This window comes from Mycetomoellerius zeteki, unplaced genomic scaffold (assembly GCF_001594055.1).
Source record: "Mycetomoellerius zeteki isolate Tzet28-1 unplaced genomic scaffold, Tzet1.0 scaffold114, whole genome shotgun sequence".
Classification (NCBI taxonomy): domain Eukaryota; kingdom Metazoa; phylum Arthropoda; class Insecta; order Hymenoptera; family Formicidae; genus Mycetomoellerius; species Mycetomoellerius zeteki.
In genome coordinates this window covers 1,088,196-1,108,248 of record NW_017256062.1, presented here as the reverse complement: position 1 = coordinate 1,108,248, position 20,053 = coordinate 1,088,196, and the positions used below count along the sequence as shown (strand labels likewise).

Genomic DNA, 20,053 nt, shown 5'->3' with positions numbered 1-20,053 from the left:
TATACGGCATAACCTGATTTATTATAGTTAGGTGCAGATCTGAAAATAATTTTGGTGGACCATCAAAATAATTCTGTAGAAAACTCAAATGTGATAAGCAATATTACAAAAAGTTCTAATATTCTAACAATCAGTTTGAACGTCTTATATAATTATTATGATAGTCTAGAAATTATTTTAGATCTGTTTTTAGCTTTAGATACTTCAGCAAAACCGTTCTTTCCTGTGGAAGTCTTTATCGCTCACATGATGGAGAGTTGATTTCTGTTAACTTAACAAAGGCTGTCATCGACAATCGGGGAAATGATTTTCGCTGTCCGTCAATCGACACTTCCATTCGCTATCGTCTCTCGGATAAATGACGGACAGATGTGAATAACTTGCAGACATTGAATAACGACCGGCGATCCCGCGCAGGCTCAATTACTGTTGAGAGGAACCAGCGTAATATTTTAATCGCCTGTATATTCGGTAATGCACCGTAGAGGTATATGGCACATGCGAAACGACCTTTGATAGCACTCTACAGGAAGGCATTACTCTCCGCGTAATACGCCGCAATTTTTCGCACTGTTCCAGTAGCGCCGTGTCCGAAATGTTAAGCCACATAGCCTTGTCGCGATTGAATGTTGAATATTTCAGATAGACACACAGCAGTAACCTGAGGTACCATCAGCTATGCAATCGATAAGTTGCAGTCGAAATTGATAAAGACAATTCGTTGGTTTTTCCAATACACACAGAAAAGTATTCTATTGCTAAGAAAAATAATTGGTCAATTTACTTTTTTCTTTTAAGTTACGATTATCTTTAACAAAGAATCCTTTCTTGATATAATAATTCTAAAATAATTTATTATAAATTTTTAAAAATTTATTTTGTCCTCAAAACAAGAATTTATTTCCTTTTGAAGAATATTATAAAATTGATCAAAAAAGCAACTTTATATGTATAATAATAAGCAAATCAAATTTGTTTTAATTTAATAATTTTGATTGATTTAGCGCGTTTTTTTTTAAAGTAGAATAAAGAAGTTTTACGCTTTATGGGTGTATTATTTGCGCAACGTCTTCTGCGCTTGACTCCTATTGCCCATGTTCTTTCCTAGTTCTTTTGATTTATAAGGAGTCTTTGTTAGTTTGATTTGATACGAATTTTGATTGAATTGTATCATACTAGTTGGGATTTAGAATAGGATTGAATTTGTACTATTTTGTACTGCCAAAAATAATTCTATATTATGTGTCATTTCCAAGAAAATAGTGGCGCTGCTAGTTTAATATTTAAGCTGGCAGGACCATAAAAAAACAATACAAAGGCAAAAATTAACACAACTGAATTTATTATTATCCAGACAATTTAAGGTCTTTAAAATCGGACTTTTAATCTTGGAAAATTTTGCATTTTTTTTTTACGACTAATGGTTTCGACGATATAATAATTTGAATGCATGAGCAACGTTTTTTATGAATTTCTGCAACTTACAATAACTTCACAAAAAAATCTCACTTTTTTCGCGCAACACATGTCTCATATTATTATCTGTAGAATGTTAGCAAATTTTAAAAAAAATTAAATGACGATGGTTCAAAGGTGCCCGATTTGACGTGGAATGCCTCATAGATTGTAAGTATATACTAATAGTTATTTTAAGAAAACATGTAAAATATTAACTTACTTTCAATGGTACATACAAATTAGTACAAATTTAGTTGTGTTAATTTTTGCCTTTGTGTTGTTTTTTTATGGTCCTGCCGACTTAAATATTAAACAACCAGCGCCACTGTTTTTTTTGAAAATGACACAATATAGAATTGTTTTTGGTAGTACAAAATAGTACAAATTCAATCCTATTGATTTCTGATATTATTTTTCTTTTTTTCTTTTATTTGGAATTGATCCTGCCAGTTTAATATTAAGTTAGCAGCACCACGGATTTTTTTCGAAATCGGCACACGGTACAAAATTATGATTAATGGTACAATTTAGTACAAAATGAGTACTAAAAATTCCGATAGGTCTGATTTGATCTTGCTAGTTTTATAGAGCTAATTTGCTTGATAGTTAAATCTTGCTCCGCGTTTCTGATTTATAATGATATAATACTGTGATTTATAATGCAAAATCATGGAGTGATTATGATTATTGATTGCGTAATATACATATTGCGTATTGTAGAAGTACATTATAATTCACATAGGCATAAATTTATCATCAATTTTGGATTATTGACAATAAAATTATATCAATCAAAATTATTATATTAATTTGCAAAGCAATTGATACTGATGCTCACATGCCGATGATCCTTCGATAAAGTCTTTAGGTTTTTATGAGGTTTCTATCTGTTTCACGAATGGAATTACGCGTTTTAAAAGCTGGAGACCCGTCGATGCGCTTACTTTTTCTCTCTCTCTTTCTCTCTCTCACCTCAACATGAGTCTTGACACGAGGCCAGCAAACACGCGCGAAATCAATAGAAAAACGTCATTCGATCTTTAATCCCTCCCACTCGAATTGTTAGTCGCAAACAACTTTTCCACGCTTGGCTGGTCTACAGCGATGTGATCGTTTTTATAGCCTCTGCGCTTCGACATCGCTGACCACGAATTTTAATTTTCGCCAGAGACCAACCAAAAATCGTCAAAAATGTGTTTAAAAAATAGGTACGAAGTTCCTATTTTTTGAGGACACTGTTTCCCGTTAGACAAACGTCGCGATGCGGTTGCGGATGACTTCCTCAGAGAAGGTGTTAATCTCAAAGTCTGCCGCTTTAACAGCTCTTAGCTTTCCATTTATCAGTCAGCGGACGGACATAAATACCCGCATGCGAAACGTGTCGACGACGAAGTCCCTCTGTCACTATAAATGCGGGCAATGGTAAAATACGATGAAAGTGTGTCTGTAACGCGTTGCAAATTCGATCGCCGAATGACGATTCGTCACAATTTTCGCGAATTTTTCGTCGCCGCATGCTGTATGTCTGAGTCCAAGTTCCAGATGAGAGAAAAGAAGGAGCTATATAATGAGGACGCCGGTGCGCGACTCATTGAATCGGGTAAAAAGCGATTATACTGAGAGTTATCATTATGGCAGCCCGTTTACTGTAATTTGCACTAACGACGAATCATTTAGATACATTTGCGCCACATGAATGATGTTGATTACCATCAGTTGTGCCTGTTAAAATTTATATGTGGTTATTAAAATTAATTTACAATGTAGTCGTGAAATTGTTTAATTATGCTTGTCCCGATAAATGTAATTATTTTAGAGTAAATTTTTCAGAAACACGCGCTTACAGTTTCGTTGCACCAATTCGTTGACTCACTGAAAGTCGTTATTTTCTATGTGAAAGCAATGTGAAGCAATTTATTTTATTTCATTTATTTTTTGTTTATTTTATTCAGTTAGGCTTTAAATGCAATATTTTTTTGGATATATGCTATTTAATCAAAATTTATAATAGAATTATAAGAAATCTTTTGATGGAAAATTTTATTTCAATGTTAACATATAAATAAAATATCATATCAGTTTATATATAGAAGATTACATCTTTCGTTTTCTTGCAATTCGAAATTGGACGCAAGCGATAAAACGTCGTTCTGCAACTTTTGCAGAAGGAATTTATAAGCAATCGGCTTATCGCCGCAGGGGAATGCACTATAAGAGCGGTTTAGATGTAGGTCAGGAAAGTAGTCACCCGCGTCGCACATTTATTCCTGAAGTAAAAAGACACGTGTCGCCGTTTGATGGAAAATCGGCGTGAAAAAGTTTCTCTCTACGGCTTGCGAAACAACATCGTCTCTCCCGACGACCGTGTTATGCGGCGTCTTCGACTTGAGAGATGTCTTCTTCATCTTCCTCCAATATCTTTGCCATGCGAATCTCTTCGTGAATCTTCTGCACGTTTTCCCATAGCAGAAATAAAATTTTCTCAATGACAAATAAAATGCCAATGAAAAATAGATGAGAAAATTGAGCGAAACGACGTGTGTGTTTCATTTTGCAGCGGTGCAGGCTGCCTCAAAGACGCTCATGGACTCGTTGAATGAGATCTACGAGAGTCAATGGACCGGGCACGACCTGTTGTACGTGCAGGCACAAAATCTTGACATGCTGTGGCAAGATTTCACTCACAAACTTGCGGACCAAGTTCTTGTACCACTCAACACGTATCAAAGTCAATTTCCGGAAATGAGGGTACGTCCTGTACATGTAATCCCCAATGGTTGCACCACACAATTTCTTTATTAATAATACTTTTTTATTACCATTTGTTTTAAAAAATAAAACTATTAAAATCACAATTAGATTACAGTAGATATAAATTAATAAATCTTTATTTTATAAAATTAATAAATAATATTTTGTTACTTGCTATTATAAACAGAGAATAATAATTTAAACGTAAAATTATATATTAAAAATAATAATAAAAAGATTGAAAATGAATCGAGAATTTTACTTGATATTTTATACGATCTCTACAATAGGATCAGAGTTGATAATGGCTGTAGTTTAGGAAATTAATAATAAGATATATGAAGCTATTACATTTCGAGGATTGCATTAATTTTCCAGAAAAAGGTCGACAAACGCGGACGCAAACTGGTAGATTACGACAGTCAGAGACACAACTTCCAGTCGTTGCAGGGTAATCCAAAAAAAAGAGACGAGCTCAAAGTATCCCGGGGGAAGGAGCTATTAGAAGAAGCAAAACGTACATACGAACAACTAAATTCCGAACTGCACGACGAACTGCCAGCATTATACGACTCGCGCGTTCTTTTCCTCGTCACAAATTTGCAGACACTCTTCGCTGCGGAGCAAGTGTTTCATACTGAAAGTGCCAAGGTATCTAAAGTAATAAGAATTAGTAATAATAAGGTTCAATAAAAATAATAAGGATGGGTTCTTTAAAAAATGTTTTTTTAAACTTCTTCGATCAAGATTTAATATTACAGAATTTTATTTATTAATTTCTAACAGACTTCAATGTGAATTTAATTCAGTTTCTTTATTGAAATATAAAAATTTTTTAATTTACAGAATTTTATAATATACTTATTATGTCTTTTTTTATTCATATTCCTAGGTATATTCCGAATTAGAAGCAATCGTTGATAAATTGGCTAATGAAAGTCAGCGAGGATCTTACACGTTGAAGAAGAATACGGAACCGCAATCACCGAAGTCACCTAACGCGAACTCGTCGTAAGTAGATTGAGTCTGCAAAAATCAAAATTATTGCGAAGAATTAAAATCAGTAATTACAAAAGGAAAACGTTATTTGGCAAAGCTGCAATTATATAAAACATAATATTAAAGCGGTTGTTACATAAAATATGATACGATAATAACTAATACAAAACATAAAACCTAAAGAGATATGTAATAGTTATATAATATTAATAACGTTGATTTTTTTCAGCCTAATAATTAACACGCAGCCGGCGCAGAACAATATCTCAGGAGGTAATTATTTCGCTGTATCTTTGTTCAAGTTGAATTTGTGCGCGTGTATATTAATTATTTCGGCATTCAGTTTTGAGTGTGCTTCCTCTCGCGTGTTTCAGCTTTAGATGATACCGCGCCCGTTGCCAGAGACACGTCGCCGACCACCCAGATAAACGGCAACGCTAACAGCAACGCTAATAGCAACGCTAATAGCAATGATAACTCTCTCAATAATCAGGATGCGTCGCCGCAGAACGCAGTCGCGCCTTCTAAACGAGTCGAGGAACTGTATGATATTCCAGTTGGTAAGTCGTTCGCGAATTTTTAAACTTTGCCGTGTTTTTTAATGTGCCTTTTCCTAACGTTATTTGATCTTGGCGATTTCAACCGAAATAATCTTGAGTAATTATTTCATTTTCGAATTTTTATCTTTAATAATTTAAAAATAGTGTTTTTAGCGTCATTTGTTTGCAATATTAAAAATATTTGCATAATTCGGTAACAAAGATTCTTGTTACAGTAAATAAAATTGAATCGTATTTTGCAAAAACAAATAAACGATATTTTAATTGTCGATTGATTTATTTTGTATGTCGAGCTCAATAAATTGTTTCGAATTTCAACGTAAATTTGCGCGTATATAACGTAACAATGAATCAAATTTATTAAATTTGCAATATCGGATAATTGTTAATACAACAGTAGTACGCTGCTTGCCCCTATGTGCATGGTCTTGCCGAAACAAGATCGTAGTTAATTTGACCTAGTTGTGAAATTAAATGTTAATTATGAAGTTATGCTCGTATCACACTAGTGATTGATTATTGCGTCCGCGTTTGCGTCTCTTAATCGGAAAGAAGCCGCTGGCCGGCAATTCCTTTTTGATTGGTCAAGAGACGCAAATCTTCAATCGTTAATGTGATACGAGCATTAGACGAATGAAACAAAACTTTGCACATAATTGATATATATATCGAAGTCTCCATATGGACGAAATCACAGGCAGGTCCATGACTAAGGGGACGGACTCAGTCGTTCTAGAGGCGGAATATGAAAATGCTGCTAATTTCTCTATAGGGGCGACAACAGACAATCTGCCGCCGGGTGTTTTATACAGGGTTAAAGCCACTTACAAGTACAGTCGCGAGGATGTGGACGAGTTATCGTTCGACGTTGGCGAGATTATTCGCGTGGTGGAATACGACGATCCCGAAGAACAGGTCCGTAATTCTTGGAATAAATAAGACTCGACATGTTAGAAAATCTAAACGTATTCATTAACATGTTTCCGACGTTTCTTCTTACAATGTTCCTTGTTCATTACAGGAAGAAGGCTGGTTAATGGGTATCAAAGAAGGCACCAATGAAAAGGGTATGTTCCCGGGGAACTTCACGAAACCGCTGTGAAAGCTGTGCTCGATTCGCCATTTACACTCCAATGCTCATCAGAGACAGCGTATTTTACTTTAAAAATAGTTAAAGAATCGCGTAATTAAGTGGGAGATAAAGAGCCGCGCGGTCATGCAAGAATAATATTACGTACGGCGTGTATAGGTAAAAGTAAACGGAGAGGAGAAAAAGCAGGCAACAAGGTTGCAGGAGGAATACGGAGAGGGAGCGGGGAGAATTCGATAAGATAGTTATGCTGGAGGGTACTGCGGAGAGAATCAATCACCCCAAAGTGCCTTAACCCAGCCACTGTCTGTGCCAACATTCACTCTTATTCGTCAAAAAATATGGGATTGACCCTCTCATATCAAACGTACGATACACATCATAAATAATAATCAAACGACATATTTAAGCGACTAAAATAATATATTGTAATACGTATACACAACAAAAACATACACCGCACATACATGCGATATACACAACGATATGCAATATTATATAATATAAAACGAAATCTATATATTAAATTAATATTATTTTATGAAATTGTGTACATAGATCTATATATACGATTTAAGAGTATTTTACGAGATAACTTTGTGGCCACTGGAAAATTATTACTAAGAGACGTACATCTTCAAGTTTAAAAACATGCGCGCCACTTCAGTAAATCCCCTTCTGCCATTTAATGGGAGGGGCGATCATAAAATTTTTAAGGTCCAACTACCTGTCTGCATTCGTAAGGTAAGATTCTATACTATTTACTCGCCTACAGTTCGAGAGTCTAGTGGTAGCTCCCATTAAAATCTCGCCACGATTCGCATGCCAAATTTTTCAACGACGTAACAATAGATATCGAAAAGGTTATACGTGAGAGAAGTAAATATTACGATGTATAAATGAGATGAGAGTATAGCTTTTGTGTATTTATGATTGATAGTTCTTTTGTTGTTTCTCCGCTTTTTGGAGCATCGCGAATTTTTCTCCAGTGAAATCTATACATGAATTATTTTACGCAGATTTTATTCATTTGTATCCGCAAATCTTTTATGTACATGTATGTAGAAAATCGGGTAGCGACGAAAGAGCGTTTATTATTATAATATTTTATTACTACTGTTATTATTATATATATTGCTATAATTATTATCGCTCCCGTATCTATTCATGTTATCAAGATCGAAAACGAATACGTAACAATTCAATCCTGAAACTTTTGTAGACTCGATCAATACTCGTTAGATCTGCCGAAACAATCTTGTATTCGCATCTTGTGTAATAAATAGTGTTGTAATAATATATATACATATATACATACGTACATACTTACAGCGTTAGCATTAAGAGAAAATATCAGCTTTGAAAGAATTGTGTGTCTTTATTTTATCATGCTGGTCTACTGTGCAAGAATAGGACAGTTCAAATGCCTTCTGTGAAAGAAGCCACTTATTTCGAGGATTGATTTAATATTACGAAATTATTTGACTTTGCAGAAGCTATTAATAAGTTGTCTTGGTTTCTTAAATTTCTCCCTGAAAAAATACTGTAATATGTTTAACAAACAAAAGGAGAAAGAAAAAGAAAGTCTGTACAAATTTGCTATCCTAAAGAGATACTCGAATAAATTTTAACTAATCCTTTCAAACTCGAAATTTACATTATACTATGTGTAATAATAATTATGTGATTATACTTCATCAAAATATTTATCGAGTGGAGATGATGCAAGATAATGCATTTAATTATTAAGAATGGATATGACAAAAAAATCCCTTTCGCTAATTATGCACTAAATTTTTTTTTATGGTATACAAACACAAGTATATTATTTATTTTGCATTTATGAGACAAAAACATTAGAAAAATCAACAAAGAGGAAGAACAAATTAAAAATATCAATGTATTACTGACATTACTATTTCAAGTAGATTTGGCAAGATGCTTAAATATATGCGTATATATTAGAAATGATAGTAAACAATAGCTTTTCTTCTTATCCAAAATATAAAAAATATACTTTTCTATCTGAAGTAAGTGCTAGAACTTGACAAAGGTAGATATATAAGATAAATACTCCACATCTGTTTGATAATTAAAATGTTAAAGGAGAGACTCAGAAAATTTGATTTTTATTTTACTACTATCAAAATATAAAAATATATAAAAAAATAAACAATGAAACAATAAAAGTTAATAATAAAATTAAAAAAAGTATTTTTTTACGTCATATCAATCTCATTATCTATTGCTATAGATACAGAAACAAATTTCTTATGACATTTAGATTGACAAATACTTATCGATATGCATAATAAGCAAGAATTTAGCGAAAAGGAAATTTCTATTTTGTCAAAAATAATGTCTAATAGCATGTATGGGTTATACGTGTCTGTTTGCTCAAATTTTCCTTCAATATTTGAATAAATTTAAATTTTGTTGTTTCCCACTTAAAGGAAAAAATCATTTATATTATTTGTGTACTAAAAAGGATTTTTTAAAAATTGAAAGATTTGAAATAACGATATATATGTGAACACGAATGATCCATGTGTGTCATTTAAAGATTAATATTTTATATATTAATACATAACGCAGTTAGGAAAACAAAAATAGATAAATAAAGCAAAAAATTGTCTACAATGGAAATAAAGATTCATTATAATGGGCGCGTAACTGATCATTTCTTTCTATCTCGTACTTTATAATTTTTTTAAACATTTACTCGTTGCAATCAAAAAGTTGACGAAATTATCGTATCGTGCATCGACTACCATAAATTTTTTTATTTTTACTTTTACAAAGTTTGTATCATATATCCAGCAAAAAACCGCAGCTTTTCAGGAAAAACAAAAATAGAATAAAATAAAATTGATCAGTGTTGAAATAAGAAATGATTGCAAGCACGACATGCTTCAAGCCTGTACTCTTTTTTTTTTAGAATTTTCACTTATTATACGGGTTCATGTATATATTATTCTAGAAATCTATCGATATTATGGGCTTCGTGAAGCCTTACATGCTAAATTTAATCCTCTCGTCAAACAGTTTTGTGTCATGCGTTTTTACTGATTCCTAGTAGAGAAACAACGCAGGTGATGAAATATATAGGGAATCAATGGTAGGACATGTTACGCTACGTTTCAAATTAATTTGTAAATGCTAATTTAGATTTCATTGCGCATTTTTTAACAGAACGGTATTCAGCTCAAATATTAAATTGACAAATTTGTTAATAAAACTGAAGCGCATTTTTCAGCATTGCAGCTTCTTATTTAATATAAAAATAATTGAACAATTGAAGCGCAGCAGCCAATGGGATGACTACGAATCGTACGGTGGATAAGAATTCAATTTGAAGATTCCGATTTGCACGGAAAGGAAACAAGCAGAAAACATCGTACTACGAAAAAGAAACAATTTAAATAAAAGATAAAGACAAAAGGATAAAATTAAGCAAATGAAAAGTACAAATATTATTACAAAGCAAAAAATCGAGAAATTCAGGATTTTTTAAATTTCTACGGAAACACGAGAGTGTCATAAAAAAATTCAAATGTTCTAAGATCATATATTCCATTTATTCATCTTAAATCGAAGATTTCTCTTTTTAGCCTCGTGTAGAGTTGTAAAAGCGCATTTTCGCACGATACTCGTCTCAAATCTTGCCGTCGCGCCACCGGCGATGGTCGATCGGTAAAGCAGGGAGCGCGATGATCGGTAAGACAGGCAGCGCCGCGCACCATTACGTTCTCCGTGCCTCCTCCTCGGCGGGTGGCGGCCGCGCCTCCTCCTACTCGGCGATTTTAATCTCGTTAGCGGACACGTGCGCGCCCCCCGCACCCTACTGGTGCTGGTGAACGCGAGGCAGCTCAGCCACGAGTGAACCGGAGGAGCTGGCCGTGGATGCCGTGTCGCGGGGCTTCACCAATCTGGTTTGGTCTAACAAGATTCACGGCTCGCGCGACGCTTTATAAAAGCTGCGCGTCGGACGGGCGCGGCGCGTGTCGCAAGGAGTTGCTCCGCTCGAGAGGTGTGGGCGCTCGTGCAGCAGCAGCAGCAGCAGCAGTAATATAGACAGAGAAAGAGTGATAGATAGGTAAAAGAGGGAGAAGATAGAGAGGACCAAGTATCGCTGGTGAAACCTCTCTCTCTCGCACGGCGACTCGACACGTCGTCACCGTCGTCGTCGTCGTCGTGATCGTCGTTGTCGTCGTTAACGTGACCACGCGCATCGTCGTATGCCGCGCTCATCTCGTGATATCCCCGTGTTGTGTTCCCGTGTCATTCGGTGCGTCGGAGCAGCAACCGCAGTACCACCATCACCATCACCACCATCATCGGCAACAGCAGCGACAGCGACAGCTTTTCGCGTGTGCCACGGAGAGAGCGTGATAGAGGGAAAAGCGGAGCCGCGCGAGCGAGACAGAGGGAGCGAACGAGCGAGTGAGAGAGAGAGAAAGAAAGGAAGAAAGAGAGCGAGTGAGAGGAGGGAGACGGAGCGCCGGTGGGTTACCACACCCAACACCGCGCGAGCCGGGGAGCCGATCGCCGAACGTCGTCGCTGCGCCGCTCTCTCGAGAGCTCTCTCTGGCCGCGCCGTGCGTCTAATACTACGCGGGTGAAACGCGCGCCGACCATCCAGGACTCCGGGTCATCCGGGTCGTGTCACCGGGTGCTTCCGTCAACCGCGCCGAGTGTTTCATCCGCGCGCCGGGATAAGAACAGCGACACGGATAATAACCAAAGAGAGAGAGAAAGAGAGAGAGAGAGAGAGGAAGTGCAAAGAGGGAGTGAAGAAGTGCGCCGAGAGAAAGAGAGAAAGAGAGAGAGAGCGAGACGAAAGGAAGGAAGGAGCGAGTGAGAAAGGGACAGACGGACCTCGCCCTCTGCGAGGAAACATCCGTCGAGGTTACATCGACGTCGTGCCCGTCGGGAAAGGCGAAACGTGTACGCTCCGGTGGATACATGTGTGCTACTTGCCTGCGTGCGTGAGTAATAGAGAGGAGGAGAGGAGAGCGTGCAGAGAGAAGTATATATTACATAGAGAAATAGATTATATATATATATATATACATAAACGTGCACACATACACGCGCGCGCACACACACAGACACGGGAAGATTCGCGTAGTGCGCCTCGACGAACTCGCAAGTCGCACTCGGGGCGAAACGTGCGTGCGCGTGAGCGCGAGTGAGACGGAGAAATAGGAGGCCGTAACGGGTGAGAGGAAGACCGCGCGAGAAGGAAGAGGTGAGGGAAGAGAGAAGAAGAAGAGAAGAAGACGAAGCGGTCAGAACGGTAGAACGGAGAAACGAAGAATCGTGCGGAGCAGACGGAGTAGTCGGAGGAGAACGACAGAGGCGGCGCGAGGGCTCGTGTGCGTGCGCGTAGACGCGCGTTGATGCGTCGCTGGCGTCGTCGAGCCCCGCCAGGAGCAGCGGCGCTGCGTAGACGCCGCCGTCGTTGAGGGGAAAACACGGGTGCGCCTCCGGGGACGTTCCCCCGTCGTCGTCGTATACACCGCCGTCGCCGTCGTCGTCGTCGCCGTCGTCGTGGTGACCGTCGTGCCGGTGGAAGTGCCAGTGGTAGTGGTGGTGGTGGTGGTGGTGGCAGTGGCAGTGGTGGTGGTGAGTTGCCGCGAGTGAGTGAAACACCACCGTCATCGTCGTCGTCGTCGTCGCCGGTGGTGTCCGTAGTAGTAATAGTAGTAGTAACAACGGTAGTGGGAGGCAGCCTGGAGTGAGAGAGGCACTACCGGGACGAGAGAGACGGAGAGAGAAGGAAGACGGGGACCACGAGGACGGCGACGAGGCGTCATCGTCGTCGTCGTCGCCGCTCGTTCGCTACCGTCGCCGCGGTGGCGAGATAATACCTGGTTTTCCCGCCGGGGAACGATCGCCGTCTTGAATCTACGACAAACGAAGGTAAAGATGACTGGTCAGATTCCGTAAGTATTGCTCCAATCAGAGAGAGAAAGAGAGACAGAGAGGAGCAGCAGCCGCAACGAAGGTCGCCGCCGGTCGGCGAGCAGCGCTCGCTGTCACTGCGAATCGCTCGTACACCCTCCTCTCTCCCTTCCTTCACCTTCGTCCACGACCTCCCCTATATTCCTGTCTCCTTGTCACCTCCTTTTCCTCCTCCTCCTCTTCTTCCTTTTCCTCTTCCTCCTTCTTCGCTGTCATCACCTCCTCCATCAAAGGAGGATTCCGCTGTTCTGAGCCATGGCGTGCTGCCTGTCGGAAGAGGCGAAGGAACAGAAACGCATCAACCAGGAAATCGAACGGCAATTGCGAAGAGACAAGCGGGATGCCAGGCGGGAACTCAAGCTGCTCCTACTCGGTGAGTTTCGTCGTTTCTCACAAAAAGGTTGCATCAGGAGGGTGCCGATAAAACGGTTGGAGTATATATACTATAAAAATCACTCGCTCTCATCCCTATCATTTTTTTTCTTTTTTTCACCGAGGTAAACGGGGACGGATCGCGTGCAGCAGGTTACTCCAAAAATAGCGAAAATTGTAAACCCGGCGTTGAGACGCACGGGAGTGCAGATTGCGGGTTACTCGGCTTAAACTTCTGTATGCCGTCGTCGTTCGCCGGGGAAGGTAAGCGAGTAATTTGCCACTCGACTTACCTCCCCACTATCCATAGCATAAACCCCGGCATTAGTCAGGAATATACAAAGCCGGTAAAAGCAGATCGAGCCGAGTGGTAAGTCGCTCGCTCGCTTTTCCTCCCTGAAAGAAATTGATGAAGGACGATAACGCCGTATGAACCCGGTAGGGAGATTAGTCGAACGAGTAGCAAGAGTTGCCGACTCACTGTTATTTCGATCGAGGCAAATATAGGTGGTAGACCCCTTTCCTTCCTTTGTATGGAGATTTCTTCGTTTCGACACCGCCGTGCCGTTTCGAAAGAGTGATTTCGGCGAGCATTGTATTACAGCGTTACATAAAGAGGACACAGTGGACCTCTCACGGATTTTGTTCTCCTCCAGCATGATAACATCGTTCTATATCGAAAACAAATTATAGCCTGTCCGAACGTTTTGTTGAATAAACCTTGTAAATGGTATTTTTTAACACTGGAACCGACGATTTCGATCCCAAAATCACGTATGAGTCACTTATTACTACCATATTACTTTTTTATGATTTTTGGAACTAATACACTTATTAATAATACTAAATTATTGTAATTTCAAAGTTTGTAGGTATATAGCTATTTGTCAACGAAAATTACTGGAAAATATATAATAGAATTATCAGATGTCAAAAATGATACAGCCGCGATTCTAGTGTTAATGTATGAAAGAATCTCGCACTAATTAGTAAATTGAATCCCGATGAAAAATGAGTTAATTTTCATGTATAATTATAATGTAGCTTGTAATATGGCGAACAAAAGATATCATTGACACAAAGTTTAATAATGGATAGAGTTTTTGAACTATGGTGTATCAAAGGTGTAAAACTTGTATTCACGCACAGAACACCTTTGATACATAGCTTAAAAATTATCTATTATTAAGCGTTGTGTCTATGATGTCTTTTGTTCGCCACATTGTAAGCTACATTTATGTGAAAATTAACTCATTTCATCAGGATTCGATTTTCTATATAATTTGTGCGAGTTCCTTTCATATATTAAAAAGTACTATACACAAATACTATATACTCATTCAACAAAACGCTCAAACACAGCACAATTTGTTTTTGATGTAGATTCCTATTGATACTGGAAGAGATTAAAAATCGTCAAGAGTCTGTGTGTCCTCTTTTTGTTAGTTAGAATGCTGGTTTCGCATTCAAAATCAATAGAGGGAGGAAAGCCAGGTAACAAAGGTAGTCAGAGATGACTATGGAACAAGTGGCTGAATATAACGTGACTACTTGACTTGCCTCTCCTTTCACTGGCTTCGTGTAAATCTGGCATTAGCGTTACCATTATCGTCGAATAAAAATCTGTGCAGCTCAAGAGTTTTATTAGATTCGGCGAAATCACTACATGTACTAAAGATTTTATCTCTCTCTGTGAGATACTTAGCATAATTTATCTCCGTATCATTTTTTTTTTTATTAATCAAACTTTCTATTTTGCTCCATATAGTCAATATTCAAATATCATATTGATTGTCTTTTTATAAATATTGCCTTTTTTAATATAATATAATAATAAATAATAGATATATTTAAAAAATGTAGCATGGTTCTGATAGAATTCTTTTAGCAAGTTGCGTGATTAATTCTGATCGGGACTTAGGAAAACGTCTTTTTTTAACCCTTTTTCACATTTAAATTCGTAAATAGTTAAACAATTTTATATTTTTGTGCAGATTTCGTTACGATGCCTCGAAAACTTCACTTTTCACGGAAAGGACAATTATACCAAAGTATTTAAAAATTTTATTAGATACAGAGCTGAAAATGACTTTGTTGTCACAAAACTGAAAATCAATAAAATTAAGGAATTGTCAGGGAAAATGATCAAGGAAATCAGAGAAAAGTCAGAAAATTTTGCAAAATTTTCTGGAAAATTAAAATTCTTAACTTAAAAAAAGTTTAATATACGTACATCTACACAATTTTGGAATATTATCAACTTAACAATAAAAAATGCAAGCAGTGTTAGCAATATTAATAGTAATTTACATTACTATGCTAAATTGATCTCTCAACAAAATATTTAACGGTTTTCAAATCAGGGCGAAAATATAAAAAATTTCAAAATATTATTGAAAGTCAGGTAAAGTTACGAAATTTTGTTTAGAAATTAAGGAAAAGTTATGAAATTTTAGAATATGGAATTTGTAACAATTCTGATCAAAATAATTATGTAGGGAATTCAAACATGATGAACAATGTTGCAAAAAGTTTTGACATTCTAGCAATCAGTTTGAACGTCCTGTATAATTATTTTAAGATAGTCCAAAGAAATTATTTCCAGCTCTATATTTAGTTAAACTTTTAGATACCTTAAAAAAATCGTTTTTTTCGTGTTTTGACAACAAGGAACAGTTTTGCACAGACTTTATTTCGTTTTCACTTTTATATTTTTAGCGGAAATCTTGTGAAAAACACTGTAGTGAAAAGGTGAAAAGTTACGCATTGACAGAATTGGTTAATAATGGATGTAAACCGATAGTGAAATTATCGAATGATGAAAATTCGTTCAACGGACATCGTAAGATCGCTTAAGCACGACTGTCAATTCTGTCGTCCGAGAGAATGACGATTATTAATTTTGTCATTGGCCGTCGCGAGATTACCCTGATTGACCCCTATGTACTCTCCTTTAGAAAGAGTCGCTCGCTCGTTTCATTCATGCGCGCCTCTCGCGAGCGGCCTCCGACGCCGACTCTGACGCTGACGCCGACGCCGCCCGGGAGGCGACGTCCGCGCGTCACGTACGTTTTCTCGTCCTGTACACGAGGTCGATCGGCGCGGCCGGCGTGCGCTTGACAGCTCTTTCTCGACCGGCCGCCGCTCCGCAGCAATACCGTTGCCTATATGTATACACGGTGTCTCCGAGCATTACCGCCGCCCCAAATCGTAGCCGATGTCTTCTGGACTAGAATTTTATCAAACGTCACTTTCCAACGCGTTTTGATATTTAGCTTTAATATTATACCGTCAAAATATTTATGTAAGAAACTAAAACGATGTTGCAAAAAATTATGACATACTAACAATCAGTTTGAGTATCCTATATAATTATTTTGACAGTTCAACAATCTAATTTCTATCGTTGTAGATTAAAGCCTGTGACACACAAGCTTGCTGAATTACTTGCGTTTCAATAAATTACTGTAAGAACTGCACTGTAAGAACGCAAGCAATCCATAGGAAAAATTCCAGCGAGAAAAATACATGTGCCGCTGGCTTAACTTTAATTCTGGTTTAACTTATGGTAAATTCAGTTACTCACTGTACTGGATTAGAACACATTAAAGGCTACTTTATATAAAATATTTATCTAAATATAGTTGCATACCTAATATAATCAACTTTTGAATCACCAATTAATTAATACATATATATTCTGTTAAATAATGTGACAATATCATTATTGGATATTTAATTGTTTAAAATATTCGTATGCTTTTATTTTTAACATTTTTTTTAAACTTGAGCGTATTATCACATGAATATATGCTATTTGCTATTTAATATTTTATTTGACTGTATATATTTTGAATTATGCAAATTTAAACGATAGCATTTTGCCCTCTTTGGATATTGATTACTCACGACCTCTTTTTTGAGGTATATCAAAATAATTATTTAATAATCGATTGTAGCTCTACTGTTAATCTATAGTTTATATTATGTGTACTATTTTTAGTACTGAGATTTTTAGTACTAAGCAGCTTATATACAGAAGATATGTGAATGTATATGCATTCATTTGCATACATTTTAAAATGTTTTACTTTTTTGTTAATTTTGTAACCAAATACTGTTTTCTAAGCAAAATTAATATTTTAAGGCTATTTTTATGGAAGGCCACATTACCACCCATTTTTTTTCTTCTAGTCATTATGCAGTGTCGCCACATTTTTATTAATAGTATTCTAAGTAATCTTTGAGTCCAGAATCGATTCAACAACATTTTAACGAATGTAATTATCAAACTTTAAACTTAAATATTAATTATTAACAAAGTTATTGTATAAAATGTAACTGGCGTACCATAATACCACCTTCTCCTCTACTAAACAATTTATTTTTTCAAAATTTTGACTATTTTCCAACATATATTATACATTATTATGTACATTAGATCTCAGATGATGTCAATAAAATTAAATAATTTCAACGAATAATATCTTCAAATTTGATGTACATTTTAATGTACGCAGAATCTGAAGGGATTAAAAACCTGGGCTTTAATCTGCATTAGTAGAAATAAAAATAAACAAACTAACAACTAGGCAAATCAAGTTTGTTATTCGTACGATCCACGTAAATATATGAAAACGTGTCTAAAATAAGTCGTTGCATTTTAGATCAGAAAATCCTAAATATAAATCTTAATCTTTATAATTAACCGCCAAATATATATTTGATGAATTAGATAAGCTTATCATTAAACATATTAAGATGCTTACTTGCAGGGTTTATTTTGCAGATTTTGGGATAAACAAGTAACTTATAAAAGCCACCCCCCATTTCAATGTCTATAAATATGTAAACTTTTATCTTTGCGCTGCGGATCGGTAACACGAGCGCCAACTTAGAACCCTTTTGTGTTACGCCGGCTGCGTATCAAATTCGCCTTGCTAACGATCTGATGAGGAGTCGTCGCTCGTTAAGCGTATTGTTTTCCCTGGGATGTTCTTTGTGGTTTCGTGATTCACGCGAGCGCCGCGTGTGCATATTTACCCACCTATTCCGCGAAACGAAACACTATAAGTTGGGCGTGCTCTCGCGACGTTCTCTTATCAAATTTATCATCTCGATCGCGTGGAAGATAGTATACGAATCCTTTTCTCGAGGTACAAAAGTTGCATTTACAGACTTTGCTCTTCCTGACTTGTATTTCACATGTTCGTAGATTGAATGCTCATGTTTCAGTATAATTTTAATCAAGTATATAAATTTCTGCTTTTCCTGCACATATATATTTATTTAAAAATGACAGTCTTGAAATGAAGACATATATCTACAGAATATTCGATGAAATCGATTCGAACAGGATAGAAGGTTGATAAAGCAATATCTTATCCTCCTCCCCGTATTTCTTTCGTCCGAAATTGTATAATAGATACCTGAATATCTTTTCACAGTTTTCTACTCAAAATTAGATATCTTTACTATAATTTGCGCATCACTCACTGCGCTAAACTTCATTGCAAACATTCTTATATTTTTTACGTTATTGAAAGGACTTTGTATAATTTCTTCATTTAGGTGTCTTTATAACTTGATAATAAATGAAAATCAAACCTTGTCGAGATATTATACTAGTTTGCACATTGTAGACACGTCAAATTTTGTAATGATTGTAAAAAATATCGCTAGATTTTTGCTTGACACTAATTGCAGTTCTTACGAATTACTTTTATATGTAGCCGAATTAACCACCGCCTGCGTTACTCGTCTGTTAATTAATTCTATAATCGTCCAATAATCGCCTCATTATCGATAATCATTACTGCTCGCTTATTATATCCGTGCTTTTATCTAATCGTGGATTTTCTCGGAGATAATGACCCCTGAAATGAAAAATTGTCACCTTGATGTTTATCATTGTTTTGTGCCTTTATGTGACATCCGCTTTCAAAATTAATAGACTTTCGAATTTAATAGACTTGGCGCGGAAATGCACCGGTGCGGAAGAGCAACTGCTAATCGTCGTTGGACATGTTTCAACGAATCGTTCGTATATAAGATGTCTTGGAAAATACTCAACTATAATTGAGAGGATGAGCGGAATAAAGGCCTAATTACAAAATCTTGATTTTGATAAAAATTAAAATAACTTGTTACTCTTTTATTATACCGCAGATGAAAACAGTATTAAATGTATATTTATATAATGTCTTTGAGAAGTTATGTGCATAATATTTCTCTATTATGATCAATATTTAAAAAGTTATTTGCAATTTAAAAAATGCACTTAGTCCTCTTTTCCGAATATTGTAAGAATCGACAAAAAAGACTATGAACTGGAGAAATGTTTTTTATTTTCACATTTTTCTTATAAAAGAAATACAAAAGGAATATAAAATACATTTTACTTTTACTTGTACAAAATAAATGGAAATAATGTTCAATCATCTGATGAGTTTTCGTAAGATTTTTCAGCATAAATGTGTAATGAAAACACATTATTATCGTACCATTTTCGTTTAATCTCTGATAAAAATCTCATTAATGATTTTAAATCATTTATGCCCTTTTTCCATAAATTATATCATTTTCACCATCATACAGGACAATCAAAACACGTTCATATTTAACTAACGTAAGCAACATCAATTCCTTGTTTATTTGCGTTAATCTCCAAAAAAAGGGCCTAAGTAGAATTGTATCTTTATTCCACCAATCCCCTCAATTTTGATAACATATACTCTAAAAACTTGCGGTAAATTTTGGCTCAGAAAATATTTAGTAAATATTCAGAAAAGGGGAGCCACCTCCGATGACCTGAGTGACCTCTACCAGGTTATAGGTGGCGATCGCTGTCCGTTAA

At 36.5% G+C, this 20,053-nt stretch overlaps 2 protein-coding genes and 1 long non-coding RNA gene across 10 annotated transcripts in view; 2 read left to right on the top strand and 1 right to left on the bottom strand.

Annotated features, from left to right (window-relative positions):
- Amph (amphiphysin) overlaps window positions 1-7,341 on the top strand; it is a 53,201-nt gene extending 45,860 nt beyond the window's left edge. The window contains exons 3-9 of one of the 3 annotated variants that reach the window (XM_018457413.1): window positions 4,016-4,206; window positions 4,588-4,860; window positions 5,102-5,220; window positions 5,438-5,481; window positions 5,583-5,768; window positions 6,466-6,683; window positions 6,790-7,341. In XM_018457413.1, coding sequence (XP_018312915.1) covers window positions 4,016-4,206; window positions 4,588-4,860; window positions 5,102-5,220; window positions 5,438-5,481; window positions 5,583-5,768; window positions 6,466-6,683; window positions 6,790-6,870 — 1,112 coding nt within the window. In that variant the 3' untranslated portion in view covers window positions 6,871-7,341. The remainder of the gene's footprint in view (window positions 1-4,015; window positions 4,207-4,587; window positions 4,861-5,101; window positions 5,221-5,437; window positions 5,482-5,582; window positions 5,769-6,465; window positions 6,684-6,789) is intronic. The other 2 variants (XM_018457419.1, XM_018457426.1) reach the window with 2 other exon arrangements.
- Window positions 1,824-19,360, bottom strand: LOC108728755 (uncharacterized). The gene is made up of 3 exons (XR_001936904.1): window positions 19,348-19,360; window positions 2,403-2,407; window positions 1,824-1,882 (listed from the first exon to the last, which is right to left on the bottom strand). It is a non-coding gene; the product is annotated as an uncharacterized lncRNA (long non-coding RNA).
- Galphaq (G protein alpha q subunit) overlaps window positions 12,831-20,053 on the top strand; it is a 42,209-nt gene continuing 34,986 nt past the window's right edge. For 4 of the 6 annotated variants that reach the window (XM_018457438.1, XM_018457452.1, XM_018457445.1 and 1 more), the window contains exon 1: window positions 13,081-13,198. In XM_018457438.1, coding sequence (XP_018312940.1) covers window positions 13,081-13,198 — 118 coding nt within the window. Of the gene's footprint in view, window positions 13,199-20,053 lie in introns of all 6 variants that reach the window. The other 2 variants (XM_018457463.1, XM_018457470.1) reach the window with 1 other exon arrangement.